The sequence below is a fragment of the Corvus kubaryi genome, unplaced genomic scaffold, assembly GCF_017639235.1.
Source record: "Corvus kubaryi isolate FWS band 111438036 unplaced genomic scaffold, C.kubaryi_AGA036_p1.0 138, whole genome shotgun sequence".
Taxonomy (NCBI): Eukaryota; Metazoa; Chordata; class Aves; order Passeriformes; family Corvidae; genus Corvus; species Corvus kubaryi.
The window spans coordinates 14,156,854-14,170,916 of NW_024580672.1; the positions used below are offsets into that span (position 1 = coordinate 14,156,854).

The window sequence follows — 14,063 nt, forward strand, 5'->3', positions numbered from 1 at the left end:
TGGGGATACTGCTGCATAAATTTAAGGTAATACTAGTAGTGTGTGAAGAAAATCTTCTGTGAGGTATTGCATTCTAATGTTTGGAGTCATGCTTTAGAAACTTCTAGGTGTGTTTTACACTGCAGATATTGCTGTTGCTGGACCCCTCTTTGTTTCTTTTGTTTGTTGAATGTGGTTTACATAAAGTATGTAATATCTGTGTTTGTTCACAGTAGTCTTGAAAGAGATCATGTGTAACTGCTTCATGGGAAAATTAGTAGGTACTTGTGTCATGAACATGTGACTTGTTTCTTTCTTCTTTATTTTTTTTTATTGTCTTGATAAGTGTACAGGCACTGTTCTCAGTTCTCTACCAAACCCTAGCTTGAGAACATTAACTACTTCTGCCTCTGTACCCAGCAGTTAGTCCTCCCTGTATTTGTATTGTGATAATACTCATGTTCCTTGTTATGGGTCAGCACTTCTTTGTGGAAGGCCTTTCAGAAGCACAAATGCAAGACAACTGTCACTCTTACGAAGAATTTCAAAGGGAAATTGTGATGTTCAACAGCATCCTCTTTTATTCAAAGTAAATTTCTCAGACTAGGTTGCCTGAAATTGAATTGGCTGAAAAATAAAATTAATTGGTGTTTAAGTAACACAAATAATTTAAACTGCCAAAACACATAGAACAAGCATTTGAAAATGTTTTTCATCAGAGTAAAACCAGATAAGATAGTTTAACTTCTGCAACTGATTTCTAGTCACTCACTTTCACGTTACTTTTTTTTGATGAAATACTCGAGTTCAAAACACAGCTGAAAAATGAAACTACTGGGAACTGTATTTCTGACTTTCCAGTGGAATTTCTGTTTCTCTACATTTCACATGCATGTTAAAAAAAACCCTTCCCTTTTAAGTCTCGATTCTTTTAATCCCTTTCATGTTTTATAGGACAGTATCTAAATACTATAAACTAGCAAGCACTTACATTATCACCTTGTAAATAACACAGAAATTTTTGTTGCTGCAGAGCACGAAGTAAAATGAAGCCATTATCTTTTTACAAAGCAATATCATGCAGAGCATTTCAAATTCTTTTTAAAAATGCCCCATTGTTCTAAGGCCTAAGGCTCACAATGGCATGCTAGTGTGCTTGTTCATATTTTTAAAAATTCAAAGCTTATGTAACCCGCTGACTTGTCCAGAGAGGAAGAGTCTTGCAGCAGTTAACTATGATGTGCTCATGTTGCTGATCTGGTGCGCACTGTGCAAAGAATCCGAGGTTTTCTTTACTGTGCCCTTTGGAGGGAGATGTGCTACAAAAGGTTGGCCTGGACAAAAAGAAAATTAAAGATCCAGACTTCAGTTTGAAAAATGTTGCTATTGTTCCCTCAAGGAGGGATAGCATTAAAGTCTTACCCTTTTGCTACAGACTTGTGATGGCTTTCACTGTTACTAAACAAAAAATTGCAGTTTTGTATAAGAATAAACGGCTTTCCAACTTTAGGATCTTGATGCTTTAAAATAAAGGGTCACCTGATTTGTAAGCAATCATCCCATTTAATTACTTTTCTAGGAATCTTTAGTCTCCAGCCTTATAAAATAAACTTTATTTTCCTTCTACTCTCATTGAAATAAATTGAATGTAGGGACTTTTAAGTGCTCTGATAATTGAGACCTTTTTTTCTAACACCCACTATGTTTTTGAGTAGTTGGTTTTTGTGCCAGTAATGTTTCATTGTCTTAGATGCAACACTTTCCCTCTGTTGCCTACATTTGTTCTCAGGTGGTCCTGGAAACTACCTTATGACTCACCTGTTTAAGGTAATGACTGACCTGTTTAAGGTGTTTGTTGTCTTGAGGAAAACCTGGAAGAGGTGAACCTGCCAGCTCTGAGCTGCTAGGAAACCAGCTAAAGTTTGGTTCCGTTTTGGACTTTCAACTGTCTTTAGTAGTTAAATAACACAAAGTTGGTGACTACACTTGAGGAAAAGTTGCTTTGCATTTAAAACAGACATTTTAGTGAGAAAGAGGAAGTGTTATTATCTATAGTTAGTAAACAGACGTGTGTTTCTGGTCTTTTTTCTCCCCCCCAGAATTAAGCACCTCTCATTCCATTGCATCAGTTGTTTTATTATAGGTAAGCTGTATTGTAGGTAGGTACATACTAAATAATTTCTGCTAGTCATTTATCAGACTTCTCTTAACACTTTCCTGACAACATCTATATTGCTTCTACATTTTTAATGCCATTTGAAATTACTTCAGTTGACTGCGTAATAAGCTGAGGTCTTGGTATGCATTGTTGTATTTTCAAATATAATCATATTTTTTTGACTAAGACATAAAAATACTCAAATACTTTGTTTTGGTTTGGTTTTTTTCATGTTTAGCCAAAAGCTCTGCAGGTGAAATAGTGGGAGTTTTCATGAAATGGACGTGCTGATGTATAACAGCTTCATGATACTGAAAGTGGCAGTATCCACTCCCCTCTTGGCAGCTTCCCAGCTGCTGCTTTTGTTGTCTATTACTTTAGGTGGTTGAAATCAGTGTAGTTTCAGATCAGCCTGGAACTGGTGTGGGAGGAGGAGTGGGAGAGCATGAACTGGAACAGGGAGAGCGGGACCGTGCTTGGCCCACACTGAGCTGTGGGATCTGCTGGGCTCACTGCAGCTCACTGTGAAGCCTCTCAGTGGGATTGCTCTTGTTGTATATAAGCCTGTCAAGTGCACTGCAAGTGCTGTGAGGAAGGGTGGATTACTGTCTGCAGACAGCCATTGAAAATTCATCAGATTATGTTTTCAGAATATTTTTCTCCATTTCCCCACTGCTCTCCATGTCTTGTATCACAAAACCTGGTGTAGCTCATTGGAGTCCTGGTCCACTAGCTCAGCCACACCTTCCTGAAACAAGGTAATGTTGTAATGTTTTTACGTATAGTGGTGAGAATCCACTGATGGAAGTTTCTTGATGGCAAAGCTGCTCTGTGTCGTTCTTTGTGAGCCCAGACTTTCTTACAAATTGCATCCTACCCAACAGTGGTAATAAATCGTTTCAGAGTGCATCTTGCCCAGTATCCTGGTTCTGACTCTAGCCCTAGGCAAACATGTGCATAGAAACAGAGTAAGTTTATATATGAGGCTTAACCTGACTCCTTGCCCACATCCAGCTATTTTCGTATCAGGGATTTCCTGAGGCTGGTGCAGCTTGTTTCTTCAGTAATTCTCAGTACAGTCCTCTTCCAAAGGCTTGGCTATTTTTTTCCTTTAAACTCCTGTAAAAGCCTTTCATCTTTAGCAAGGTCCACAAGTTTGCTTTGAATGTTGTTCCTGACCATAAAGGTCGCTGTTACGCAGATGTTGAAAAAAAAAAAAAAATATATATATATATATATATATGCTCATATATACACACACACATGCACACACCAAGTGCAAGGCAGCACTTACCTGTTCACCTGGCTATTCAATTTCTGGTGGCATCCATGAAATAAAAACTTAACAAAAAGGTTTCCATGTGAAAACTTTGCCAAAAGACAGTCTGGAGGGATGATTGTGGGGACAAGTTCTCAAGGTGGACACCAGCTTCATCTCCTTATCTGGTAAATTGTCTATTCCACTGAGATCAAAAAGTTGAAGATTAGAATGGAAGAATGTGAATGCTTTGGTGAGTCAGGCATTCAGCATGAGAAGGATGAAAACCAGAGGAATTGTTTTGGGATGAGGCCAAGCAACTGTTTCAGTTTTCAGGCTGTTACTTAAGCAAGCCTTTTGCATTTCTTGTATTTGGAGTTTTATTGCATTCCTCCATGTTGTGTTGAAGGAATTGTTTTGCACAATCAAGTTGATAATATTTTCTTTGTAAAGACAAGGTTGCATCTTATACTGGTTTTGAATATTTTTGTCGTGTTAGCACACACAACTCAAATAGAAATAATACTGTCAACGTGGTTGAAATTACATTTACATAGTTTCTGCAAGTTTCTTGAGACTCCAAATATTGTGTTTTCTGTCTGTGAATGCAACTCTTTTTCTGGGGAGAATCTGGTCAGAACTGTTCTGCAAGGGAAATATTTTTAGAATGTAATTCTGGGAATCTGCCTACACCAGACCAGGAATGTCTTTGAGACTCTCTTCTGTTCTTCTCTTCCCCCATCTACCCAATATTTAGATCATTTGTGGTTTCTTCACTGCTACGAAACTCTTTTTCATAACACTTGCACCTGTTTTGTTTTCAGCTGTATAGACAGTGGACCAGATGTGTGCAGCCACGTTAGTTCAGGTCTACTGACTCCGTGCTGAATGTGGTGCCTCCTTATTAAACGACTTGTTAGTTACAAAGCTTTTCAGTGATGCTCTGAATTTCATTTCCCTTTTTTTTTTTTAAGTAGAACTGACAGTACAGAGAAATATTTATTTACATTATCTAAGAACACCTTCCTCTGTTTCATCAATTTGAAAGAAAAAAAGTTGTGTTTCTGGGCTTAATTGGTGTGGTAATGTCTGCAAACAGTGGTTGAGAATATTTTTATACATTTGTATTTTAATGTGATAAAAGCATGAAGTTTTGAACAGGAGTGGAATAAGTATAGGCATTGATGCATGTATGTTGCTCTCTAGAAGTCAGAGGTAACTGCTTATTTGAGCCAGTTCTGGTGGTTTTCTTGAGCTGCAGGAAAAGTGTAGAACTCCTTTTGACCAGCTTCAGCTTTAGTATCTGGGTTCTGATTCCTGTGAAAGCTGTTGTGGGGATGCAGTTTTGTCTTGTCAGCTACTCAAATTCCTCCTGATTACAATTTCTTCAGACTGGCTTTAGGATAATGATAAAGTAGTCCTGCCTTTTTCATCTACTCGCAGAGCTTACTAGGATGATGCCCCAAGTGTAATTCCACTAAATACCGACAGCTTGTTAGAAGTCCCGTGTTTTTTTTTTTAATCAATGCTGCAATTATTTTAACTGTTTGAATGCTTTTAAAAGTACTGAACAGAGGGAAAAAATGGCTTCCCTCAGGCTGCCCTTGCTAATGTAGCCTGGGAGATGGTGGGCCTTTCTTATTAGAGAGCTTGTTCCACACTCAAAATGGACAGGATCTAGGTGTTACTCCAGGTTCAGCATCACCAGGACCCCTGGTCCTTCCCTGCAGAGCTGTTTCTCACCTCCTGGTGCAAGGTTGTACCTTTTTACAGGGTTATTCCCTGCTAGGTGCAAGGCTTTGCCTTTGTCTTGGCACTCAAATGAGGTTCTACTGTCCACCTCAAATCTTGCCTTGAGCCCTTGCTAAGACTTTTTTCTACATTTCTCGTATTTGAGATGTTGTTTGAACATGTTTTTAATTTTATTTATATTTGTTGCTTTCAATTATAAGCAATAAATAAAAAGTGTTTGCTGTTGTGTCTTGTTGAAGCTTGTTTTAGAGCAGATTTTGGGTCTTATTTTTCAGCTGAGTGTAACTTCTATGCTTTTGAGTGGTTCCCACAACTAGATCCTGGTGTGTATTCTGCAAATTGTGAATAATATTACTGTGCTTATTTCTTACTTATATGAGTATTTTAGCTTTTGTAGATAAGTCACTCGTTACCATATTAAAATTGCATTTTCTCCTCAGTAACTCTTCCATGTGAGTTACAGTTGTGCAGTAATAATTCAGAGTAGCTCTGACTGCTTACCTGTTCTTTTGGCAGTTGGTAATGCAGCGCAAAGAGCTCAGACTGTCTGTCACAGTGATGTACTCGGATCTCATAGAGAGGCAAAAGATTCCAAAACTGTAAAATTGTTTAAAATTTTTTTTTCTAAAATCAGGACACTTGTCCGAAAGAGTTTTTATAGACTTAAAAGTCTTTTTCCTTTTTTTTTTTTCCTTTCCCAGCAGAGAACCAAGTGAAAGATGAATAACTACGAAAGTTATGGGAGCTGTTTCTAACTTGTTCCCAGCATTGCTGATTTTGGATAATTAATACTTACAAATTAGCTTATGACCAATGTTCTGACACATCAGCCTGAAGTCCCACTAATATTTGCATTCTCCTCTTCCTTCTACTTTCAATAAGAGTCTTGATCCTCTTGCTGTGTCATCTGGCCTAGCATTTATCATGTTGTGAAGGATTTCATAATTTCCAATCTCCTTAAGCATGGGCAGGCACATTGTTAATCCAGTGGAAAACAGGCTACATTACAAATTGTGTTTGCCATCCAAGAGGGGTGCCCACTGACTGAATTAGTGATTGGAGACTCTGAAACCTCTTTGCTATTGACCTATATACTCTCTCCAACTGTTAATTTGTGTGTATTCCAGTATTTTTTGATGAAGATGTATTTTACATTTAAAATGGCCAAAAAGAGCTTCCAGAGTTTTGTAAGTCAGAGCATATTACCTGGCCTTCCTGTCATAACAGGCTTTCAAAGTTGGCCATGAAATAGGACTATAATTCTGTCTCATTATGCTGAAAATATTAGTCATTTCATTGTGCTGGGTTTTTTTAAAGCAGGTATATTTAGCTTTGTCATGCTATAACATTTATTCTTTGTGTGTATGAGAACAACAGTGAGGTGATTCCTCACCCCACCTTTTTTAAGGATTGTTGAGGTGAATACTTAGATGTTTATTTTAAAAAATTTTTTTAAATGGAAGGTGGTTGGAGTCTTCACAAAGTAACTTCTCTGAAAAATGCATGTGAATTGTGTGATTTTTTTAGAGCCTTTTAAAATACAAATGTTTAAAAACTACCCACTAGGGTGTAACTGACTGTTTTGTGAAGGTTATTTATAGAGAAGCTGTTTTATGTTTTTCAAATGGGCATTGCTCCTACTTTAAAATCTTTTATTGTCAAGCCAGCTAGTACATGCAATTCCTGTCTGCTTTCTTGGCAGACTTTGAGCTTTAATTGCCTTTTTTTCCTTTGCAATCACAGTGCAATATAGTAAAAACAAACAAAAAAAGGCAAAAAACCTCTCCCCCCCCAAAAACATCTAACTCCAAACCCCTAACACCTTACCAGTTTACTTTTTAATTGTTGTGAGGGTGCTTATCCCTTCAAAACAGTTGCAAGTAGTCCATAGAGAATCCTTTATTCACTGCTGTGAGCTTAGAACTTGTCTGATTTGGACATTACTTGTGGCAAAAAGAGTTAGTTCATTTTGCCTGTGTTTAGTATTTCCCTAAAGTAGTGCTTGCCTTATTGTAGTGATTTTGGGTGTTTGAACAGTATTTTAGTGAAGTGATGCTGGAGTTTGTCCACATGATGAAAAGGAATGGGTTTTTCTTCAGGAAGCTGCTTTCTGGTTAAGGTTGATTTTGATCTGCAGCACATTTCTAGCTGACTTCTTTCTGTTAAATCAAGATAAAAATGTGTTTCAGCAAATTTTATGTAGTACACCAAAAAATTGCAAATGTGGATTCTGTTACTATGAATAAGATCATGAGCTCCTTACTCATTAGACATGTTTCCTTTTGTACCTGAACAAATCTTTCCTTTAGGAAAACTTTCTTTTTGATTTTGACATATCCTTCTTACCCTGGCAAAGCAAAAATGCCAGATTTCAGTTGTATCTTGGTGAAACTTATTTTTCTTTTTTTTTTTTTTTTTTTAAAGCATTTTCTCAGTACAACTGCTGCTGTTCAGACAATAAGAAGGACACTTTCACTCACTGAAACATCAGCTCCTGGGAAGAGCATTATGCAGATGGCCTCCAGTTTGGCCTCTTTGTAGTTACAGATCATTATTTGTTGTGTTCACTGTTTATGCCATGTGTTTGTGCTGGTGTAACTCCTGACAGAGCTGCTGTTGTGAGCAGTGCTGTGCACAGTGTGGCCATTCATGGGTAGTTTAGTGCAGTCACTCAGCAGGGTAAGGAGCTACCCTTGGTGTGTGGCTGCTGCTTGGGTGGCCGCGCTCGCCGTGTCCAGAGCCCTTCTCATCCCACGGCCTGGGATGTGTTCAGTAGTACTGGTCACATTAACTACACTGTTGCTGGTACTCAGACCTCAGAACAGAGAGCTTCTCACCCCGGAAAATAGAGCTTAAAGAAAAGACAGGGCCGGTGGTGCTGGTGGGCCACAGGACATGACCAGCATTAGTTTGTAAGGGACTGGACCCTTTTATTTCATTATTCCTCTATTTTCCTACACTTGTCCTTCTGAGCTACCTTGATTCCTCTCTTTCCCCTTCCCTAAAGATTCCATAGCAACTCTTACCATCCCTAGTTGCTCTTCCTTTTACCTCATCGTAGGTGTTCAAGCCCCACATGCAGTAACAGCCTTCAGTCTGTGAGGTGCTCTGAAGAGCCTTTCAATTTATGCACTGTGTCTGGTCTCACACATACTTGAACACCCCATATTTTAGTTCTCATGCCACAGCTGGTCCTCTGTATGCCTTTGCATGTGAAGATGTAAAAAACCATTTGTCGCAGGTTCGGTTTGTAACCGGGCGGAAACACCAATTTAGTGTAGTGGTTTGGTCCAAAATACTCATTACTGTTTATCTGCTGTGAGATAAGAATTAGGAGAAATGCAAAACAGGCACCAAACTTGAAAGAATATAAAGAAGTTTATTAACAGACCTAAAAGAAGAAAAAAAAAAAAATGATACCACCTTCAGAACTCTCCTCCTCCCCCCACCTTCCTCCCTTCTCCCACTGACAATGTTCAAAGACAACCCTTAAGATGTTCAGTCTGTTTACCACTTCCATAATAACCTTGTTCAGTCCATTTAGAAAGAGAAGTCTCTTCTTGCTCATGCTATGAAAACATTATCACAACGAGACAGCCGCCCACTTCCAAATATCGTTCAGTCCATTTAGGAAGAGGAGTCTCTCTGCCTGCGTGTGAGTCCCTTCCCCCGACTTGCAGCTTTTCCCGCAACTGCTTTCGAGGGTCCACTCTTGAAGTTTTTTGGGGTACAATTTTAAGGTTGAGCTGTTCAGAAACAAAAACAGAGGCCCTTCTCCTTCCCTGGGAGCAAAGGGTCTTCATCATCTTCATCTTTAGGACTATCTCTGGGAACATCTCTAGGAACTGAGGTTTTCTCCTTTCCCATTTGGAGCAAAAGTCCTCATCTGGTTCATCTCTAGGGACTGAGGTTTTCTCCTTTCCCGTTTGGAGCAAAAGTCCTCATCTGGTTCATCTCTCCCTGTCCAAACTTCTCATGAAATTACAGCTGCGTCAGCATCTGCCTATCTCAATGCAGGTGCTTCTGCTCACGAGTTGAACACTCCACCCCCCATATCTTCATGAAATTACAACAGGATACTCTGATATATCATAGCTTCACAACAGAATTTCAGCTTTAAGCATCTCCTCTCTCTCTTCCCTCAGGTTTTCAGCTCTTCACAGCAATAAAAAGGGTTAATCTCACCTCGGCCTTGCAGCTTTGCAGCTGGAATGTTGAATTTTTCTTATCGCAGTGGAGAGGGGGGAGAGCCGAGCTGCTCCGGCTGCCCACGGCAAGGCAGTGGGGGGGGTTCCACGACTGGAACAGGTCCATGGCTCCAGGATGGCCGTGGCCCGGCCCGGCCTGGCCCGAGCAGGGCCTGGGCTGGGCCCACTGGCCCCCACTCGGGGCCCGCAGCCACCTGTCCCAGCGCCGGAAACGAGAGAGAGCTTGGAGGGGGAGTTTGCCTATTCTTAAATGTGGATCACAGAGGTGATCACAACTTTAAGTGGCTTAGAGAATTGTCCATATTCAAACTGGCCAGCTGATAGGTTCTATCAGTTCCCAGAGGAAACTGTAAGCACCCCTTAGCAAGGACGTCCCTTCCGGGATTATGCTTGCTAACCTATGACACCATTTAGCTCAGTTGATTAGAGCATGGTGCTCATGACACCAAGGACGTGGATTCGGTCGCCCTGTGGGCCATTCGCTTAAGAGCTGGACTATATCCTTGTGTGTCCTTTCCCCCTCAGAATATTCTGTGATTATCTCTGATTAATTACCTGTTGTTTCTGAGTTAACCTCTTTATATATGTGCTGTTAGGGTTATGAAATGATTCTGAGACTTTCTTTCATTTCGATCTCAAATGAAGTGTTTAAGTTAGTAGACTGGGTTCATGCTCTTCACTTCTGTGATCTGAGTCTCTGTCACATCACCCAAATGTTTTTCACCTTGTTAAGCATACTGGGTGTAAGATTTTTTTGCCATAAGTCATGGACAGCAACAGGAGAAATGTACCTTAAGTGATTTTTGTTGACTTGCGTGCTCTCTGTTGTGTCTCAGCAATTCAAGTTAAAGTATTGAAAAAATTTCAGTGCCAACAGCATTTCGTCTCCCTCTCCTACCTTAGAGGGAGCAATAAACCCATTTTGGTGAAATACTGTCAAACCATAAGTATCCTTACGTTCAAGAACAAGATTCCTTACTGAGCAATGTGAATTAAAAGCTGAGTATTTTGATGTCTCTTGAATTCTTTTCCTTAAATCACTATGCTTCGTGATAGGGCTTTAACTTTTGTTTGATTTCTGCTCTAAAGTCTAAAATTTGTTGGGCAGTCCTCAATCTATTTTAACATTCAATATTTTTATTAAATGCTTACCAGTGTTGCTTTTTAAAATAATGCCTGCATCTTTAATATAGCAATATTAAGTATGGCTATCCAAATTAAACTAAAGTGTTAGGTTGCCCTTAATTTTCTAGAGAGACATAGGCATCGCTTTTCATTATTTTTCCTCCTCAGAATTAGGTAGTAAGATGTTTGTTTCAAACATGTAGCTTGCTGTTGTCAAAGATATCAGCAGGTGCAAAAATGAAGTGCAGCACATGTTGCTGCAAAACGCCCAAGTATTTCTTCTACTTCAGCAGATGTAGAGTGGGAAGAGTCAAGGAAATGAGAACTCAGTGCAATGAAATGGAATTTATGCCATATTTCAAATTTGACATCATTGGTTAAGGTCTGAAGTGAAAACAAATGAAAACAGCAATCATGAAGTGAAAACTACTGCCCTGAAGTGTGTGAGGCTTCTTGAGTAACCTTAGTAAAATTTTGTGAGGCTCTTTTTTTGTTTGTTTAAAGGGAGATGTTTAAGTCTTCCTCAAGCTTTTCTTCCTCCAATTGCATTCTACACTTTGCCCACTTGTTTCCATGAATAATAAAAAGATGCCATTGCCACAGACCATTAACTCTTGCTCAATTTTTTCTTACATTTGTTTTCTGCTGCATGTTAATGGCATTGAAATGTGTGGCTTATGCAGTGCTGGATACAGCACATTTGATGTTGCCTCTGGTTGTCTGGAATACACTCGATGTAAGAGAAGGGCCGCACAGTGGTGCAGTAGCTGCTTCAGCACCAGCTTTACATTTCCATCTGCCTAGCTTCTAGAAAAACATCCCCTTTTGGTTTAATTAGTGTGGGAAATAAGATATGTTAACATACAAGTTATATGTGAACAATCTAAGAAAAACAGAATAATGAAGCTTTGAGGTTGACTTTTTTCTTGGCCTTTCACAATTGTTCTGTGATACATAGTGAGTATTGTGGCTACATGATGCCTGAACTCAGTACAGAGTCTGAATTCATAGTATTTTATGGTTTATTAAATCACCAATTGTGATTATCTGCTGACCTAACGAGTAGACGCTCTACACGTCAGAACTTGCCCAAGATAATCCTGCAGGCCTGTGAGAAAATCCTTGTGTCAAAGATACAGTGCTGAAGCTTAAAATAGATATTTGCTCCTCAAAAGGAATTTGCTACTCTTCCAAATTTGTTACCCACTGAGTCATGCTCTAATATACAAATGCAGTGACCTCATCTTTACTGGAGAGAGTGGAAGGTGTTAAATCATATGCATTAGTTTCACCCCCATCAGATACAAGAAATGTGAATACATACACCTGTATTCATGCACACAGTTGGTTTTTCCTTTTCCTCAAACCCAACAATCTTTTGCTCAGAACACAGTGTGTTTGACATAAAAATAGGTGAAACTACTGTTAACAGAGTTGTGCCTAGCTGTGCTTTTAAATTAGTTTATAAATGTCAGAAATGAAGAAGTTCCATGTAAAGTGACTCGAAACTCCAAGCAAATCCAAACTTTTTTAGTGCTTAACAGATAAGCCTTTTATTTCAAACTTTTAATTGCTATAAGTCTGCTTGCATACACTTTACTTATCGTAAGTCGTCTTTTTTGTGATGACTAAAAAAGTTTAAAAATAGCACTCAGGACTTTGGATTATCTAGGTTGTCAGCCAGATAATTTCGCTGTCTCTTAACTGTTGATTTTGTGCCTGGAAATAATTCATGATATATAGAAACAGATCTTAATTTCTCAAAATTTAATACAATTCATTTACTTAGTGATGTTTTAAACTTCTGGTCAGCCTGAAACAAATGTAGGATAAAAGTTTTGTACTGGTATTCCACAGCTTGAACAGTCAGAAGAAAATCAATCAATAAATAACATTTCTGTGGAGAATCTATTAAAGCTTTATCTGAGCTTTTCAAAACTGTTGATCAGGTTTTAGATCTGACTGAGGAAATTATGATCCTGTAATTTTATATGTATAACTTTATGGTAGCAGTAGCTTTTTTTCAGCTTATCCCAAAATCCATCTGATTCTATTAATCTCTGTGTGGAGGTCATTGTCGAGAGCTGTACATTAAAGACCTTTATGTTTGGTTTTCCTGTGTGCTTGTAGGTGAGTTGTGTAACCTCATAACGCTGGATGTAGCGCACAATCAGCTTGAGCATCTTCCAGAAGAGATTGGAAGCTGCACGCAGATCACCAACCTTGACTTGCAGCACAATGAGCTCCTGGACCTGCCAGAAACCATAGGTATGTTAAGAGGCTGGAGAAGAGAAAATAAATCACTATTTCAAAATGTTCAGTAAGTGGAACAAATCTAAGGAGTATCTGTCAGTGGCTGTAGAATGACTGGTGTTCAGCTCAAGGCAGCTTCATGCTTGAGATTAAAAGCAAGGTGTGCTTGTTACCTTAAATGTTACTTTAAATAATTTAAGAATGAGAGTTACAGTGAAAAAAATCCAAATCCATTGCTTCTAAATCTTAAGGTGTTCTGTGTTTATAAGCAAATGTGTACTGTTTGTTTGTTCATTCTGTAATGAAACTGACCATATAAAGAAATGAAAGGCTAAAAAACTTGTAGTTGAAGTGTAGTACTTTGGCAGATAGTTTTAACTAACATCTTTGACTAAAGAAAAATGGAACTAATGTAATATATGTTCTAAATTAATTACGTATATGTTATGTTCTTTGGTGCAACATCTAAAAAATTTCCCAAGTCCACATGCTTTTATGCAATAGAATACAGAGTTTGCAACTTACATTGGAAATAATGGGCTAATATAAACACAGTCCTGGTTGGTTTCAGAATCTCGTATGGGATGAAGTAACAAAATTTTTCCTATCTCATTAAATCAGTTTTAAACAGATGGCAGAAAAAGATGGCTGCTGTAATTTAAAAAGACTAAAAACAAGGCCATCTTGTTTTTAAGCTCTGTTTGTCACTAGAACATACTCAGAATAATGAATGTTGTAAGTTTAATGGTATTCATTGTTGACCATTTTATTAATGTACTGTAATGCATTGTAACGTGAGGAACCATTTAGTGACACTCCAGCTTTTCTTCTAGCAATAAACTGTTGAATGTGGAGTTACTGTGGCTTTTGGTTGAGGAAGTTTGACCTGAGTGGAGTTTACATTGATGATGTATCCACTGGAACTAAACTTCCTTCCTGGATCGATGATATTTTTAAACTCTGGAGATCCCATTCCATCTGGAGTTTGCATCTAACTTACACCATTCATAAGTACAGCCTTTATTTTTGTAGCTATTTTGTAAATCTTACTGAATGTTGTTTTACATAACACTTATGTGTAGTGTATGTGTCACCATTTAGGGAGTGAGTTCTCTGGATAAACTGTTAATTATGGGAAAAATTCTCTAAGCAAGTGTGAGATTTCCATATTCAAGGCTTATAGACTAATGCTGTTAATTCTTGTGTAGAGTAGTAGTATGATTTACAAAGTTGCTTAGTGCCTGGTAGTCACTGAACTTCTCAAAGGACCAGAAGAATCTCACTTGTAATATGCTGCATGACTGTACTTACAGGGAAAGGTCTTTGAGTA

General features: G+C 38.5%; 1 protein-coding gene across 3 annotated transcripts in view; it reads left to right on the forward strand.

Moving 5' to 3' along the window:
* SHOC2 (SHOC2 leucine rich repeat scaffold protein) overlaps positions 1-14,063 on the forward strand; it is a 68,589-nt gene that overhangs the window by 27,226 nt on the left and 27,300 nt on the right. For all 3 annotated transcript variants that reach the window (XM_042019307.1, XM_042019306.1, XM_042019308.1), the window contains one exon: positions 12,611-12,748. In XM_042019307.1, coding sequence (XP_041875241.1) covers positions 12,611-12,748 — 138 coding nt within the window. The remainder of the gene's footprint in view (positions 1-12,610; positions 12,749-14,063) is intronic.